At 23.1% G+C, this 19,267-nt stretch overlaps 5 protein-coding genes across 5 annotated transcripts; 3 read left to right on the top strand and 2 right to left on the bottom strand.

Moving 5' to 3' along the window:
• Positions 1-115: 115 nt before the first annotated feature.
• On the bottom strand, positions 116-811 carry PCHAS_1118600 (splicing factor 3A subunit 2, putative; the record flags this gene model as incomplete). Its single annotated transcript, XM_737363.1, has 1 exon — positions 116-811. The coding sequence occupies one exon, from the start codon at positions 809-811 to the stop codon at positions 116-118; it is 696 nt and encodes a 231-aa protein (XP_742456.1).
• A 1,434-nt stretch (positions 812-2,245) lies between these two features.
• PCHAS_1118500 (conserved Plasmodium protein, unknown function) lies at positions 2,246-9,023 on the top strand (the record flags this gene model as incomplete). Its single annotated transcript, XM_016798591.1, has 2 exons — positions 2,246-2,461; positions 2,565-9,023. 2 exons carry the CDS (start codon positions 2,246-2,248, stop codon positions 9,021-9,023), a joined length of 6,675 nt encoding a protein of 2,224 aa, XP_016653979.1.
• Positions 9,024-9,761: 738 nt separating this feature from the next.
• PCHAS_1118400 (conserved protein, unknown function) lies at positions 9,762-11,731 on the top strand (the record flags this gene model as incomplete). Its single annotated transcript, XM_016798590.1, has 3 exons — positions 9,762-10,865; positions 10,963-11,452; positions 11,547-11,731. The coding sequence occupies 3 exons, from the start codon at positions 9,762-9,764 to the stop codon at positions 11,729-11,731; spliced, it is 1,779 nt and encodes a 592-aa protein (XP_016653978.1).
• A 334-nt stretch (positions 11,732-12,065) lies between these two features.
• Positions 12,066-14,258, bottom strand: PCHAS_1118300 (conserved Plasmodium protein, unknown function; the record flags this gene model as incomplete). The annotated part of the gene is made up of 1 exon (XM_738154.2): positions 12,066-14,258. The coding sequence occupies one exon, from the start codon at positions 14,256-14,258 to the stop codon at positions 12,066-12,068; it is 2,193 nt and encodes a 730-aa protein (XP_743247.2).
• Positions 14,259-15,154: 896 nt separating this feature from the next.
• PCHAS_1118200 (acyl-CoA synthetase, putative) lies at positions 15,155-19,189 on the top strand (the record flags this gene model as incomplete). Its single annotated transcript, XM_739039.2, has 1 exon — positions 15,155-19,189. One exon carries the CDS (start codon positions 15,155-15,157, stop codon positions 19,187-19,189), a length of 4,035 nt encoding a protein of 1,344 aa, XP_744132.2.
• Between the last annotated feature and the right edge of the window lie 78 nt (positions 19,190-19,267).

The following is a 19,267-nucleotide window of genomic DNA, read 5'->3' as shown; positions in this document are numbered from 1 at the left end:
ATGGCATACTATATTATGTTAAAAAATATAATAATTAATTATATTAGAATTGAAAAACAAAAAAAAAATTAGAAGCTCTATTTATGTCAATAATATGAAATATAGGCTGTAAGTATTACCACTGCATATGAGCTGGTAAAATATTAGGGTTGTTTCGAATAGGAAAATGGCTAGGATGTTTTAGAAAATGAATTTGCATAACAAAAATTTTTTTTTTTTCAAACCATTTATAGTAAAAATCGTCATTTTCATCTATATCAAGATTTGGTATTTTAAAAGCAATAGTTTCATAAGGTTCGGCAGCAAATAATAGATATTGATATTTTTTATCAGCTGGTTCAATTTTTTGTTCAAAAGATGACATAAATCGAAATTTGGGTTTAGTATTTTCTTTTATATTTGGAAAAGATAATTCAAATAATATTCCAAGTTGATTTTTTTTATTTCGAACTCTTGTAACATCATATCCAGGTTTTCCAATTTTTACAATTTTTTTTTGTTCAGGTGGTGGTTTACTTGATTTATTAGTCATCAATTCATTTTTTTCTTTTAACAATCTTTGTGCTAAATTAATTTGATGTTTTTTTCCTTGGGTATGGCACAAATATGAACTTTCATTATTATGCAAAGTTAAACATAATTTACATTCAAACATACCAACATTATTTTTCAATATATAAGGATCTTTAGTTATATCAATATTTTCTAAAGCTAATTGTTTTAATCTCTCTTTTCTTTCTTGATTTATATCTTCTCTGGTTTGTGGCATGCCACTACCTGTTTTATGGCCCACTCGATTTTGAAAATCCATTTTGTTGACGTGCTATACTAAGTTATATATTATGAATCTGTATATGTGTGCGCTGAGCATGAAGCGCAAAGTAGTAGGTTAAGAGAAATTGCAAAGGTAGGAAAATTTGTGAAATTTTTATGAAAAATTATGAAAATTTCATATATACACAGTCCTATTGCTACCCAAAAATAGTTACACTACAAAGTTTCATTGCCCAGAAAAAAAGTATGCAATGGGAAATCGTTCACTGTATAAATATATTGTATTATCATCAAGCTGAATATTTACGCTGTACTATAATTTTGATTGAACTTTGTATAAGTTAGCTTCTAAACTGTTATTATTTTGTTCTTCATTTCGCATTGCTTTATTTGGTAGTCCTTCTTTTCCTTTAACTGGATTAGCCAATACAAACTTCTTTCTCTCTATATATAATATATGATGAAAAAGAAGTGGTAATAAACCTTTTACTAACTATTATCGCATATTCTCCTTGTTATATTTAATTCAAATTGATTGCAGTTGATGTAAATATTCCCATAAAAAAAGAAAACTATTTAATTTTCATAAAATATAATTTAATTCAATATTCATAATTTTTGCTAATACCAATATGTATAATAAAACAATAAATATATTATTGTTGTTATTACTTTATTTTTGGGAAATTTTCAATTTTGTTATTATCATTTTTTACTAAATAAAAATATGTATATATATATGTATATTTACGAATTAAATTTTTTTTTTAAATCCTTCAAATTTTGCTGGTGGGCGTAAATAATATACAAATAATTATGCGCATATATTTTCTACTACAATAAAAAGGCTGCTTAAAAAAAACAATGATTATTAGATAGGAATAAATAAACAAGAATGAAAAACGAAAGATAAAGTCAAAGTTTGTATTTTTGTTAATTAAAAAAATAATTAAATTTTTTCAAACATCCAAAATATGGATATGTATACATTTGTATAGCAGTATCCCATTTTTAAAGATATGGATTTTGAAAAAAAAATCGAAATTCAAATAAAATAAAAGTCATCAAAATATTTATATACATATGTAGTATTACCCAATTCTATAAAAGTATTAAAAATTTCATTCCCATAAAATGGATGTTCTTTTTAAAGCAGACTTGTTAATACATAAAAAGTTTAAAATACATAATGTGCTTCCAAAATAGTATGATAAACAATATTCATTAATATAACAACTACACAGTTATATAGCTATATAATAAATAATTAGCAATGGTTATACACAATATATTGTGGATCAAGACAAAAATATGCCCATAATTAGTAAACATATAATACACACCATTTGTACATATCTGTTTGTGCTGCTCTTTGTCATAATTCATATAAGGTAAAATATAAAGATAAACATGAAGACAAGTGAATTATGTATTTTAGAAACAAATAGATTAAGATGCCTAGTATTAAAAAATGAAAGCATTTTCTATTTTATACAAATTAAATGGGAATAAAAGAAATCAAAATGATGAAATATTGTTTTTTTCCCTATATGCTAATAAACTATATTTTTATATTGGTTCAACAAATGGAAGAATATATATTTTTAAGAAAAAGGGGACATGCCTATTTGATCACCTTCATTTTGTAAATCTAATTAAAAGCCGAACCTCTGAAGTTATTACAAAGGTTAATCATTATGAAAATCGATGCCAATACACACGCATATGTATATGCTATATTTTTTTCCTATATTTCCATGCTGATTCTTTTTTTACTTTCCTTTTCGCAGATTTTTGTTGTAGACAAGTTTAAGTTGCTCATTCATGGGACAAGCAATGGTGAACTATTCCTCATAAAGGGAAATAAATTAATAACAGGCAAAGAAGTGGGACCCAAATGTTTGAAAAAAAATATTTATATATTAAAAAATAAATATCACAAAAGTAGTATAAGCAGTATTAACGTTTTAATAAGTGAAAAGAATCAATTGGTATACTTATTTATTGGAGATTTAGACGGGGTATTGTCATGTTTCATTTTAAACAACAAATTAAAAATAGAAAATGAAGAGGATTGTATATTACTTATTGATAAAACAAATGGTTCAATTAATAATATCGAAATATCAAGAAATAATATTTTAGTTACATGTGAAAAGTATAATACGATTATTAGTTTGGAAGATGTTATTTTAAAAAGAGAAAACAAAATAAATAGTTTTAAAAATATAGGGAAAAAGGAAAATAAAAATTATTATAAATCTGTATTTTTAAAAGCAAAAAAAAAAAAAATAAATACTAACACAATATTAAGTTTACGACAAAATGGGCGTATATGGTTAAGTAAAGATGAAAAGGTAATAAATACTTTAGTTTTTTATTATCCTTCATATTATTTTTTTTATCTTTTATTTTTCAACATACCCCATTATAATACTAGCCATAATACAACAAGCGATCAAGCCGAAAATGTTTTTTTTTCTTTTCATTTTTATAAAAAATATTTTATTAATAATAAATATTTTATTACAATAATACATGAGATATTGGAAAAATTTACAAACTTTAATTTAGTATTAAAGCCTAATGCAAATGTTTGTTACAAATTTACAAATTCTCATTTTATTCTGTTTGAGCAAACAAATCCTTTTTCCTACTTTTTAAATAAAAATAAAAATGCACACACAGCTAGCGGTCTTTCATATTATGAAGAAAAAAAGAAATTGGATGAAGAAAGTTTAGCTAAAGACATAAATAATATTCGAAATTTTATAAATGATAAATTACAAGATGAGTTGAAAAAAAATGAATTCGAAAATGAAAGAAATAACAACATCATCGAATGTTTATCTTTTATTTTAAACAATTTAAATGATACGAAAGAAATACTAAACAGGATGAAAACTAAGAAAATATTTATAATTAACATTAAAACGATAGATATAGAAGAGATGATGAATTTAAATGCGAAGGTTTTACGACCAGAGATAGATGAAGTAAACATTTCCACTTCTCCAAACTTTATAAATGATAAAAATAGTAAGCATAGCCAGACAAATGAAAGTCCCAATAGATATAGCACATCATTAAATTGTGCATACAAAATGGAAAACACAACTGAAAATAAAAACAGGTATAAAGATTGCTTACTGCATGATACCATAATTGATTCAATGAAAAATGGAAACAAAATATACATGCTATATTATAGTGAAAATATGAATGATGATATATATTTTAATTTTAATATGAAAGAAAGTATGCTTATCTATCCGAATTATTACCAAACAGGCGGAATAAATAGCGATCGCAGTAGGAGCGGAATAAATTTTTATTTGTGCGAAACTCATTTTGAACAGAATTATGAATTAATAAAATATATAATTTATCACATTAAAAAAAAGAAAATAAACGAACTAGACAAATCGAATATTTTAATCTTTTACTTATTTATAAATATTTTTCAAAGCTGCATAAAAGATGAGCGAAAAGAAACAGGATCAAAATATTATGACTCCAGCTTTTTTAATTTTATTGAAAAGGATATAAATAGTTATGACAACATAATTAGTGTATCCACTTTTGAAAGTGCTAAAAATTGTTTCGTAAAAAATATAGAATGTATAAAAATAAATATCGAAAAAATATTTAATCAATCTAAAAATGATAAAAATAATATTTTGTTAACTGATAAAAGTTGTATATATCAAAAAGACTTATATTTTTTTTGTAATAATACATATAATATTAGTGGCAATATATTTTTATTTTTCCATTTTAATATTAAAAAAATCAAAAAATTTTATAAAATATTAAAAGTTGTTATAGAGAAATATAAATACATTTTTCAAAATATTATAGCTAATGTCGTATTTCCAAATATTGATAAAACATATTTTAAAAAAGACAACAAAAACTTTCTTTTAATTAATCAAGAGGACATAAAAAATGCAGACGTATTTATTAAGTTTATTCAAAATGATGAATATTTATTATTACAAATTTTATATTATTTTTATATTTTTTTATACCTTGAAATTATAATTTCAAATTACACACATAGAAATAATAATGCATTTACAAATTTCCCAATTCTTTCAAGCCAACATCCAAATAAATCATCACAAAATGAAAAAAAAAACGATCTAAGAAATAGTTCATATAAAAGCAGCTCTAAATATGGAAACACCCATATTGTGCATGCTGATGAAGGAACAAATCACGTGCGCATAGAAAGTAAAAAGAATAACTTGCATGTCATAAGGAAGTATACGAAGTATAGATCTCGTTACAAAATGTGTAATAGGAGTGGTATCCATTTGGAAAAAAGTTTATGCTTGTATAATTATCCTGAAATTGGTGTTAAAAATGGCTTATTTTTTAAAATTAAAAACCGTACCATTATAAAATCAATGGGACTACATCGAAATATGAGTTCTATGCTTGCCTTACGACTTTTTAAAATGGAAGAAGACGAAAATAAAAGGATTCTTACGATTTATAATGATATTAAATTTTTAAATCGAAAAAAAAAATATAAAATTGGGAAAAATTCTTTATTAAAATTGATAAAAGAAAGAGCTGGGAAATATGCAATTTATTTTGGTACCAGTTTGAGTAAAGCTAATAAATTAGAGAACGAACAAAATAAAAACAATACTGACATGGTTACTCATAATAAAGCAAACGAAATGAAAGAAGCTCCTACTTTGGATGCTTTACCTTTTATTCCAAGGTCTACAAATTTGAGAAATAACAAGTGTAATAGCAAACATTTTGATAATATTCTTAAAACAATTTTTTTAATAAAGAATATTAAAAAGGAACGAAATAATATGAATAATTTAGAATATATAAAAAAAAGGCTAACTATTGAAGACTTGTTTAAATTTACAAATAAATTATATTTATATAAAAAAATATTACAAGGAGTATATATTATCAATATAAATGAATATAAACAATTATATGAATATTTATTTTTATTTGAAATATTATCATCATTTTTTCATAACAATATGTGGATACATTCTTTTTATGTAAACAATCAAAAGTGTAAAGACGAGAATAGTGAAAATAATTATAAACAAAATAACGTACCTAATCAAGAACATAAATTTTGTAAGCGTACTATAAAATTCGTAGCAAATACAGATATACAATATTATCAAAAATTAAATAATTTAATTCAAAGTAATAATATATTTTTGTTAGATATCTTATTAGGAATATATAATACTATAACCACTGACCAATATGTTAATCCAAAATTGGTTGTTAAAAAATTTTGTAATTTTAATTATTTATGTGATTATATTAATTATATTAAAATAAATAAAAAGAATCCAATTTTGGATAATAGTGAGAAAAAAAAATATTTACGTTTGTGGAGTTACGACCCAGACACATTTGAGAAAGAAGATGAAGTGCAAGCCCATGTATGCTTTTGCAAAAAAAGTAAAATTAAGCCCACCAATTTGGAAAAGGTCACCACCTTGGAAAAGGTCACTACTTTAGAAAAGGCCACCACCTTGGAAAAACCCAATGCAAGCTTAGTAAAACGAAAAACGAAACAAGCAAACAGAATGGAAGCCAATACGTATGCTACCCATTTTGACGGCGCACTAAACGAGTATATTAACCTAAGGAATAATATTTTTTTAAAAAAAAAAAAAAATGAATATAGTAAATTAATATATTATAAAAATTTAGACTTATTCAATTTTATTAAGATTGCCTATGTTTTATGCAAAGCGAAATTAGAGGAATATTTTTATTTAAAAAAAAAAAAAATCTGGAGAGGGATACCAAAAAAATACTCTAAACTTTTTCAAAATAAATATGACAATATTGATAAGGTTGATAAATGTGAAAGCAACTTTAAAAGTTTGTGTCGTAACGATAAGTCATACCACTGCCTGTGTTGTAACAGTAAATTATGCTACTGCTTATGCTGCCTTAAAATATGGAAGAAAATAAAAACGACATCAGGTTTTCATAGCGTATTTAATTTGTATGGCAAGCATTCCGGTGTGTGCAAAAGACGTATGATATATAAGCATTACAAAAGTAGGGATAGCAATAGTTATACAAACATAAAAAAGAAAAAGGACAGTATAAGATATATCCATAACGAATGGGATGAAAAATTGTGTGTTGAATTGGTGGAATATATTAGTAAAAGAGATAAAAAATTATGTAAAAAAAATTTGAAAAAAAAAAAAATAAATATTTTATATAAATTGTTCTATGTGTTGATAGAACTGAAATGGAAAAAAACGATGTTGTTATTTTTAAATATTTTTAAAAAAAACAAATCAAAAGAATTACTATTTATGTTATTATTATTAATTAAGAGACCATTTAAAAATAAAATTAAGCAAAAAAAAGACATTTACAAAGATTGTAATTATACAAAACTTTTCAAAAAGAGTGTATACCATTTTTACAATAATTATACTATCATTTTAAGAAATAAAACAAATTTTGAAAATAATGCAATGATTTTTTTTTTGTTATTTAAGTTAATAAAACATGGAGCTAATTATTATTTTGTGATAATGCTTATAATTTATCATTATTTTTTAGATAAAATATTTTTTTTAGAAAATGTAATATCAAATAAATATAAAATCCCGAAGGAATATTTCCTATTATATTTATTCCTATTTAAAAATAATCCCTTTTTTAAAAAATTTCTTTTTTTTAAAAGTTTTTTTTTATCATTTCATACAAAAGGATATTTTTTATTTGCTGATTATCCATTTATAAAAAATATTTTAACCTCATGTTACAAATTATTACCATTTGATAATTCGAATTATTTAATTGTTTTAAATAATTCTTTATATTTACATTTTTTTAAAATATATATATATTTTTTTGATCAAAATTCTTTCAATTTTTCTTATTATCATTTTGCATTCTTTATGCTTATCTCCTATTTTTATCTTGGATATTTTACACACACTAAAAAGTTTTTAATCGTTTTTTGTGGAATTTTTTCATCGTTACGTCGTGCATTGCAGTCTACAAATCGAGGAGGAGAAAACGCGGGAAGCAAGACAGGCGAAGCGGACAGAACAAGCGAAACGAACAAAACAAGACGCAGTACAAGCATATGCCAACCCATCCACAGTTACAAGAACCACATTCATTTCCTCACTAGGAATAATAACGACATACTTCATAAGGACATTCCCACCGTTTTTAAAAATAAAATAAACAATGATATTTCCTTTTTTACTATAAAACGGTTTAAGGGGCTTGCTCCAAAAAATTTCACTACCCAAGATGTACAAGCTGATACTGCAGATTATAAAAGTAAAACAACCAAAGTAGACAATCGAGTTTCATCAAAAAATGACTATCTAAATTTATTAGTTAAACAAAATGAATATTTCGAAAAAGATATATTAAACAGTATTGATGTTTTAATACATTTCTTTTATGAGTTATTACTAAAATTGTTATGCGAAATAAATTTCAAAATATTTGACAATCCAATCGAGTTATTTATATTTCGTCACAATAAAAACTTAGATATATACATACAAATCGATCATTTTGTAAATAGCTTTTATGGATCTTGTACCTTATTTTATGACAAGAATCAAGATGGTTCAGAAAAAACAGACAGCGAAATGAAAAATGGGAATACAGGAAATATAATAAACTTAAATTTTTATGATAAAAAAAATAACATCCATATATTTTTAGAAATAATTAATTTGTTTTTTAATATCTATTATTGTTTGTTTTCCATCAAATTAAGTTTAAAAAAAAAAAAAAAAATTATAAATAAAAACAAATTTTATAGTAAATATCTTTTAACCATAATATCAATATTATTTGGATTAGCGACAAAAACGGAGGATAGAGAGAAGAAACAAATTCCACTTGTCTTTCCAATTTTTAAAGACATGCATTTTAATAAAAATTATAATAATGACGAAAAATGCTATACTCATTCAAAGGGATTGAAAAAAAAAATAATGAATGTGGAAATAAAAAGGAAAGGACCCTCATTAGCAGCCCTTTTTTGTGTATTATGTATTATTCAGTATGTTAACTATTTTAAAGATATGAAAAAAAAAATAAAACAAAAAATCATTTTTATAATTAACTTTTTTGTTGCTAATCAAAATTTGTCATATTTAAAACAAGACTGCAAAGAAAATGTATCTTCAAAAAATATCCATGAAATTTATGAAACAATAATAAAAAACATACCACAAAATATAAAATAGTTTCGTTGATTGTTTAAAAAATTAAAAAAAATAAGTGTAAAAATTCGAAGAATATTTTTTTTTTTTCTTTTTTTTGGTTCCCCATGTATACTATTTCACTATTATATTATGCTGCTATATTTTGTTGCATTTTTTCATACCCATTTTGACACCTTTTTTGTTACTATATTTTATTTTTTTATGATTTTCATTTAACAAATTTTGAAATTTGTCATATTATTTATAAACACATTAATATGCAAACTTTTATATATATAATGAAATATTTCCAAAATTTTGAAAAATTTGCTATACATTCTGTTTTCCTCTGTATTGCAATATATGCATAATAATTTGATAAAATACGTGGAAATAAAACTGCAATAATTCAAAATAAATAATAATTGAAATCAAAGGGAATAATAAAAAAAATAAAAAAAATAATAAAGTTAAACATGTAAAGAGCCAGGTATATATATGCATTTACAGTTTTGTATGCCATTTTAAAATACAAATAAATAATAATGTAACAAAATAAACATACGTTTAAATTATAATTTTGCTATATATATAATATGTAATTTTGTCTGTTATATGTTATATTTACTTTTGCTATTTTCTTTTAATCACATTTAATTATTTTGTTACTTAAATATTTCGTCATGCTAAGTGTCTTTTCGACATACACACACATATTATACATATATATATACAATATATATACATATACAAATTTGAGATATAGCTTATCCCTTTACAATGGGAAACAAAATATCGGACAATAAGCAAAAGCAACTAATTTTATATAAGGATATAAAGAATAAAATAAAAATAAAAAATAATATTGGAATAAAAGATAATATATATATTTCAAAAGTAGCGGAAAATGATTTATTCATTTTAAATGATGATATTTTCGAGTCCTATAGCCCATTTCATATAAATGAACAAACTACTGGACAAAATAAAATCATAAATGAAAAAGATGAAACAGTCGAGACAACAGTTAAAATTAACTTTGTTAAAAAAAAAAAAGTCCAAGCATCAAATAGCAAGCATAATGAAGACAATACTTATTATGAAAATGAAAAAAAAGAATTCGAACTAGATTATAGTGGTTTTTTTAGTGTAGAAAAATTAATAGATAATGATGAAATTGATTATATAAATTTTATTAAAAAAAAAAAATCTACTTTATCATTGGAGGATAAAGGAAAACAAAACGGAGAAACCAAAAAGAAGGAAAAAGATAATCATTTTAAATATAAAGAAAGCAAAAAAAATACATTATTAAAAAAAAAAAAGACAGATTATAATAAAACTATTGAAACAGATAATGTGGAAGATAAAACTAATTTAAATAAAATTCAACCTATTGAAATATATGAAAATTGTAGTAAAAAAACAGAGTTAAAATATGTGAAAATTAATATGAACAAGCAAGGTAAAAATGAGTCTTCATTATGTAAATGCGAAAATGATAATATGGTTGAAAAGAAGAAAAAAAAAATTCCTATTCATTATATAAAGTGTGAAATTAATAAAGATACTACTAGTGAAAATACATGCATAAAAGACAAAAGAAAAACCAATTCTAAATTTTTAAACATACTTAAGGAAAAAAAAATATTGCAAAATATATTATCATTTTTAGCTTGTAATGATTTACTTGAATTTCAAAGAACATGTTCAATTATTTATATATGTGTTAGTGATTTTTTAGATTATATATGTTTAAATATATATTCCAAATTTAATAAAGAGTACAATTCTTATTTCAAACCAGTTAATTATTTTTATAAATATGAATATTTATATACGGACAAGCCCTCTTCCCGTCTCGATTGCATATTAATTGCAAAGGTTAGAAAAAAAGAAAAGCATATCATAAAAAAAAAATTATTATTGTTTTACTAATTTGTGCATATTTAATGTGTTTTTATTTTTCACATGTGTATAGGTTGAAAAAAGCTGCACAGGATACAACAACAGATTTGGATACAAACATAAATATATATATGATAAAAAAAAAGAAACATATTGTATATATTTTAATTTTAATGTTTTAAAAAGCAATTCATCAAAAACAATTGAAATACATAAAGATATATCATATAATAATGGAGATGATATAAATATTTCACATATAATTAATAAAGATGCATGTCCAAATGATTATATTTGCATACCTATAAATTTATATAATTTTTTAGGTACTGTTAATTATAAATCTATTTCTTTTTTTCCAAATAAGTTAAGTAAACATTTAACATATAATAATCAATTTGATGATCAATTATGGTATAATTCAACTGAATATAATTCTTTAATAAAAGATAAAAATTTAATATCCTCTGAATGTTTTCTTCCTCACCTAAAACATATCCAAACTATTTATTCCGGAATGGATGTAACTATTATGAAGTCTACCTACAAAGCCGTTGAACCAGGTAAACGACTTTTCCTACTACTACCCCATCAACTATGCATCATATACTTGTGTCTGACTTATTTATTATTTTTTTTGTTTATTTTAATTTTTAGGAAAACTAGGGAAACGGAGCTACCTTTTATGGGGGAACTATTTTATAATTAAAAATAAATATGACCCGATTTATATTTTTTTAAAAAGAGAGGGTTTACAACATGATTATTTATATCATAATTTTTATTTAAGAGTTGGTGATAATATTGTTTTTTATTTAATTAAAGGAGGAAATAATATTTAAACTTTATGTTATATGCACTTATATACTTTCTTGATTTTTACACCTGTGCACAGGCTTATTTATTTGGTGTGTTTTTTTTTGTTTTTTTTTGGAGGGTCTTCCTATTAAAAATATATGTTGTTATTTATCCTCTTTTAGCTAGCTATTTTTTTATTATATTTTTATTCATGCTCATTTGAAAAAATATGAAACTCTATAATTATGATAAAATTTGCTTCCCATTTTTAATCATAATTAATTAATGATTAGTGTTTTATTTTCTTTCACTTATCATTAAAACTATGCTATTTGGACCTTTTGAAATAATTTCTCAAGGTTTGATTTTTTTGGTTTTTTAATTAGCAAATAAAAATCCTAAGGATTCTTTTTGAATATGTTTATTCTTGTTTAAAAAAAATTGCATATTTTTGTCATACATAAAGTAGTCCAAAATATATTTTAAATCGCTCATCATATTTTTTTTTTTCATTGCTTCAATATTATTAAAAAAAATAAATTGCTGTGTATTATTTAAATGGTGATATTTGTTAAAGCATATCATAATTAGCTGTTTACATAATTTATCATATTTTAAATTATAATAATTAATAAATTGAAGAAAAATAACAATATCATTTAATGGTAAAGGATATTCATTTTTTTTAGTAAGAGGGTTTAGGTTTTCATTATTAGACATGCTTGAATTGGGGTTGATATCTTGATTGGGTATATTTAATAATAGCTCATCAATTTTGTAACTTAAAATGTTAAATAAATTGCCAACAATTTTATTGTCTATTATTTTCTTTTTTAAAAAACATGTACATATAAGAGATATGTCACAAATTTCGAAAGAATAATAAATATTTCTATGCCCTTTAAGTATATCCAAAAATATGTCAAATAAATTTATATACGATTTTAAAATATGATATTTCAAGGGTAAATTTAAAATATAGCATATGAGAAAAAAATAATTTTTAAAAATTTTATTCATTATATGCTGGCTTTTATTTTCGTAAAATATATTCTCATCATATAGAGAAAAGTTGTATGTATATTCTTGATTATATAGTAGGTTCAAAATGGATATGTCTTCATTTGATGTTGTTTCATTTTGCCCATTTGTGTAACTAGGCATGATAACTTGCTCGTTTACAAAATCATCTACATATTTCGCATTTATTTTTGGCATACTTGGTATGTATTCTTGTAATAATTCTTCTATTTTATTGTTCAATTTTTTGTTACTATAATATTTTATATTGTCTAAAAATACGAGAAAAATCAATAAGTTGTTACGTAAAATATCTTTATCATTTTCAATGAAATAATTCACAATACTATTAATAAAGTCTGTCATATAATAATTTTTTTCAGCTAATTTATTATCATTAATAAAAATGGATAATATTTCTTTAGCTTCAAAGGGATTAATTTCTTTTCTTTCGACTTGGTTTTTTATTTGTGTGATCAATGAACTTTTTAATTTAAGTCCTTCATATTTTATTTCTTTTGTTTTTATATTTTTTTTTTCTTTTTTTATATTTAAATTTATAAATTTTATACTATCTTTTGATATTCGTTTTTCATATGCTTCCATATCTACCTCTTGTAAATTTTCTAAAACATTTCCTGTTGCGCTTTCATCTATTTTATTACAAATTGTGTTTTCATTATTTTCCGAAATATCAGGATTCTCATTCTTGTCTATATCTAAACTATTTTCAGCTTCTTCACCTGCACCATTCTTTTTTACTAACTCTTTAGCAGTACTGTTTTCGTGACTAAGATCTGTAAGTTTTTCCAAAGTGTCTCCTTTCAATTTATTTATTTTTTCAAAGTAATACTTGTCAAGATTAATCAATTTAATTTTATAAAATAAAGGCAAATTATTTATAGCAGTATATAAATTATCATAAGGATAAAATAACAAATTAGATATATTATATGAAAAAGTGTTGTCAATTTTATAATAATAAATTTCAAAAACTTTTAACATATAACGGATTATGTCTTTGTCCTTGTAATTTATTTTACACACTAAATAAAACAAAATAAATAAGTCTTCATACCCAAAACAATAATTAGTAAACTTTTTCATTAACTCATAAAATTTATCTTTTTCATTATTATATATATAAAAAATACACAAATGATTAAAATATTTACTATTAGTTATATAATTACAAAGATAGTTATTAACAACATGTTTAAGTTGCTCGTTAAATATATCATTATTTATATTGCCGTTCATATTATTTTCAACTAATTTGGTATCGCTGTTTATTGAGCATGTAGCTTGTTCATTCTTGTTGAGAATATCACCATTCACATTATGATCAGTAATAGTTGGAATAGTAGCAGTACTATTCTCCCCTCGAAACATTAATTTTTTTATGTCTGGGACATCAATAACATTGTAAATTTTAATATCTGTATAAAAGTAGTCATATACTATTTTATTAACTTGCTCCGTTTTGTGTTTAGTAAAAAAAAATCTCTTTTCTATGTTTCGCACACTATTTAAAAGGATTTTTTTTTTCATTTTTCAAAATATATCTTCCTAAAAATAATAAGGGCAATTTATTGATTTTCTTTATTAATTCCGTATGCCAAACTGGACATTATTTTATTTGTTCACAACCAAATTACATATGTGTGGACATATTTTTGTTATTTATTCTATGTAACAAGCATATCTATTTATTTCTGCATGTTCATATATTTTGTTAACTCTACAATGGCTAGCTCTATATTTACATGACTTTGCAATAATTTTTTTGTCACTTTTAATTTTTTCTTGATTTATATTATTGCATTTTAATGGAAAAATACCATGGTTTACATATTTTATGAATATATTCAGTTGCAAAAAAAATGCTATCGAAAAATTGCAAGGTGGAATAAAAATTTAGCTATTATATTTTTTTCCTTGTCAAAAGGGGATTTTACATTTTTGTAAATTCATGTAGTTTTAATAGTCTCACCAGTAATGTGACTTACGCAAAGAGCTGCAATGTTCATATAAATTTGAAAAATAGTAAAAAAATAGGAACATGTTTAAACAGTCATAAAAAGGAATATTCGAGTTAACACCATTTGATATTTGAAAAGGAGTATATAACATAAAAAAATGAAATTGTTCGAATATATTGCATATATTGAATTGTAAAAATGAAAAAATTGCGACATCCTCAAAAAAGCAAGGGCAATCATTAAGTGCATATGCATTGGTGTAGTTTAACCCGTATTTTATACATATTTTTGATTGAATAAAAAAAAAAATTATATTATTTTTTATTTTTAGGTTAATTTTTTTTCTATTATCTATCACAATTACAATAAAACATATGCCAAAAAACATACAAATATCGAAAACAATCAGATAGATTATAAGTAGAAATAATACAAAATAAACCAAAGAAACAAGAGAGAGAAAAAATGATGGATACAGAAAATACTTTGAAGAATTTCCTAAATCTCGAAAATATAAATGATAGATATATTACAGATCTGAATACAAATAAAAAGAGGTTTTCTTATGCTGAATTATGTGAAGAAATAGAAAATTTTCGAAAATTTTTTCAAAGTATAAATATAAAAAAAGGTGATGAAATATCTATTATTTTATTTAATAGTATAGAATATGTTTTGTCATTTCTGAGTATCAATTTTAATCAAAATATATGTTTACCACAAAATACGAATTTAAAGAAAGAAGAATATGAAAGATATTTGGTTAACAATTGTAAATATATAATAGTTCATGATTATGATGAAAATGATGACAACTATGCAAGTATAAAAAAAAAACATGGTTATTATAAAAATGTACTTAATTCGTTAGAAGAATTATCAAAAGAAAATAATATAGGATTGATAAAAATTAAAAAAAATAATACAAAACCTTATTTTACATACTCTTATATACCAAATGGTAGAGAGATAGAAAAACAAGACAAGGCTATAAACAATTCCGAATCGAAGAATGATATATGTCTACATTTGCATACATCTGGAACGACCAGTAAAGTAAAAATTGTTCAACTAACTAATAATAATATAAAAACAACCATAAAAAATATTGTAAATTCATATGATATAAATAAAAATGATAATACAATTATAGTTATGCCTTTATATCATGTACATGGATTGATAGGAGTATTAATGCCTATCTTGTTTTCGAAAGGAAATATATTATTTCAATTAGGGCATTCATTTAGTGCTTCAGAATTTTGGAATAATATAATGGATTACAATATTAGTTACTTTTCTGCAATACCAACAATATTAAAAATTTTATTACTGAGATATGAAAAAGATTATTTAAGAACAGATGGTGATAAAAAAAAAGTTCAACATAAATTGAGGTTTATTAGAACTTCAAGTTCAAGCTTAGATGAATTATTAGAAAAGGAAATTGAAGAAAAATTTGAAACGCAAGTTTATCAAGCATATGGTATGACTGAGGCATGCCATCAAGTTAGTTCAAATAAATTAATAAATAATGATAATAATAAAGTATGTATGAAAAAATTAAAAAGTGTAGGAATACCTAATGTTGGAGTTGTAATATATGATGCCGAAAAAAAAAAAGTATGTGATTATAATACGTTAGGAGAAATATGTATTAATGGGAAAAATGTTATGTATGGTTATAAAGAAATAAAAGATAATGATCATATATATGTATATGTTAATACAATAAAAGATAAAACACAATATATGATAAATAATAAATTTTTAGAAATTGGTGAAAATGTACCTTTTTTTAAAACTGGAGATATAGGATATGTTGATGAAGATAATTTCCTTTTTCTATCTGGTCGAATTAAAGATATAATAAATAGAGGAGGTGAAAAAATTATTCCAAATGAAATAGACGATGTTTTAAGAACACATCCAATCATACAAGATTGTATAACCTTTGGATCAAAGGATGATGTGTATGGTGAAATTATAAACGCTTCAGTAATCGTTAAAAGTGCTTATTCAGGGGGAAGCAATAATATGAATAAAACTACTGAAGATATGAAAACTGAAACGGGCAATAAAGTTGTTGAAAATAATGATAATGCTAAGGAAGACACCGAATTTGATGTAAATAAAAGTATAGAATTAAATTTAAATAATTTTCATAGACGGTTTGAACTAAAAGAACATATGAGAAAAGAACTAGCCGATTTTAAAGTACCTAAAAATATATATTTTGTTAATAATTTTTTAAAAACAGATACAGGTAAAATATCACGAAAAAAAGTATCAGAAGGTATTGAACTTATAAAAAATAAAGATATTCCAATTTTTGATATTATTGCTATAATTTTTAAAAAATATGAAATAAATCATATATATGGAGTATATGGTATACCTATAAATAAAATTATAAAAAGTTTTATTAAAAATCAAATTTATTATATTAGTTTTCGAAATGAAATAAATGCTGCTATATGTTCTAATTATGTAAACTATTTTAATACACAAAACAAAAAAAAAGTTGGAATCGTTTTTGCATGTTCCGGTCCAGGATTTATAAATACAATTAGTGGCTTATACAATTCAAAAATAAATAATTTACCTATGGTATTAATATCTTTTGAAAATTTTATAGATAATAATTTAACCCTTTTTGACAAATATAATAATTTTCAATATTTTCCACAATTGGATTTTTTAAATAAATCTAAAGAAATATGTAATTCCGTATATCATGCAAATTCTTTAGACACATTTTATGATCAGTTTGATAAAGCCATAAACCATGCTATTAAATATAAGGCCCCTGTTTATTTAAATTTAGATTATAAAATGATAAGTCAAACAGTGAATATCGAACAAGCCTTTCATGTATTGGACATGGTTTCAAAAAATGTTAATCTATATTTTGATCTAGACAATGATCAAGCTATAAAGACAGATCGATTAAATGTCGAGCCACATATGAATGATGAGGAAATGAAAAATTTTATAAATTTAGTAAAACAGATAAAACAAATTTATAAGTCTAACAGTAAGGGTGCTATTTTTGTAGGGACAAATTGTAATAATGGCATAAAATATGTTTTAAAATTATCGAAACTTTTGAAAATTCCAATATATACTAACACAATGGGAAAAAGTTTTATAAAAGAAAATTATATTTATAATGTAAACTCTTGTAAATCTTTTCTCTTTAACAATTTAGATTTTTGTATTTCTATTGGTAGCCCATACAATTTTTATTTCAATTTTGGAAATTTCCCAATGTGCAAAAAAGAGAATATGATATGTATCGACTTGAATAATGTCGAAGAGGTTCCAAAAAATGATGACAAAAATAATCATTTCTTTTTTCATGATCTATATTTCGTTTTAAAAAAATTATATTTTACTATGAAAGAGGATACTACATTATTGGAAAACATGGATAGTCGAGAAAATTGGATTAGTACTCTAAGCAAAGAAAAAAAGAAAAATACTTATAAAATATGCACAAGAATTGCAACCCAGTTTTTTGATAAAAATAGTAATACATTTACTATGGAACAAGCTTTTTTAATTCTACGAAACATCTTAATTAATTATTATTTTATACAAAATGATATTTCAATAGAATATAAAAAATATTTTACAAATTATTTTCAATTACTCAATGAAGATCAAATTAAAGCTCACAACATATCCGATATAGTATATACGTCAGAGGAGGAAAGAAAATTAGTAAGCAGTAGTAAAAAGGAAAAACCAAACGAACTAGGTAATAACAATTTTGAGAATATAAATTGGGAAAGCTTTTCTGAAATTGACGATGATTGTGATTTAAGTGATAGTAGTGAGGATGAAAACAAAAATAATGATAAAATTGATGATAGAAAGGAAAATAAATTTTTAAATAAAAAAGTAAACAAAAGAATAATCATTACTAATGAAGGATCTATATCATTAATGATGGGAATTTTATATTTACCCAAATTTGGATTATATAATTATGTAATACCACAAATAAATGGAATGATGGGAGTTTCAATGAATGCAGCTATTACTGCTTCTTTAGAAAATAAAAATAGTATAGTATTTTCAATTTTAGGTGATTCATCTTTTGGTTTTACTTGTAACGAAGTCGAAACTATTTGTAGACTCAAACTAAAAATCGTTCTTATTATTATAAACAATAATGGAATATATGGAAGTAGAGACTTTGAAACGAAAGAAAAAAGGGAAGAACAAAAAAATGAAATCAATTATGCCACTAATAAACCGTTAGATCCTCAATTTTATTTAAATAATCCATCAGCTTTATACCATTTTAGTAAATATGAAAATTATATTACTGCTCATGGAGGATATGGTTCTTTTATCGACACTAAAGAAGAATTCATAAAACAGATGAAACACATTACTAGTGATAAGTTTGATCATTTTCCAGTTTTACTTAATCTACTCGTTGAAGACACTGGTTCTGTTCATTTTGATGCCGATAAATGTATTCTATAAAAGTTTGAAAATTATGGGAACAACCTAAATTGGTATCTATAATATATGATCAACGCTTTTACAAAACAAGTGAAAATA

This window comes from Plasmodium chabaudi (genome assembly GCF_900002335.3).
Source record: "Plasmodium chabaudi chabaudi strain AS genome assembly, chromosome: 11".
Classification (NCBI taxonomy): Eukaryota; Apicomplexa; class Aconoidasida; order Haemosporida; family Plasmodiidae; genus Plasmodium; species Plasmodium chabaudi.
This window is presented reverse-complemented; position numbering and strand designations above follow the sequence as displayed.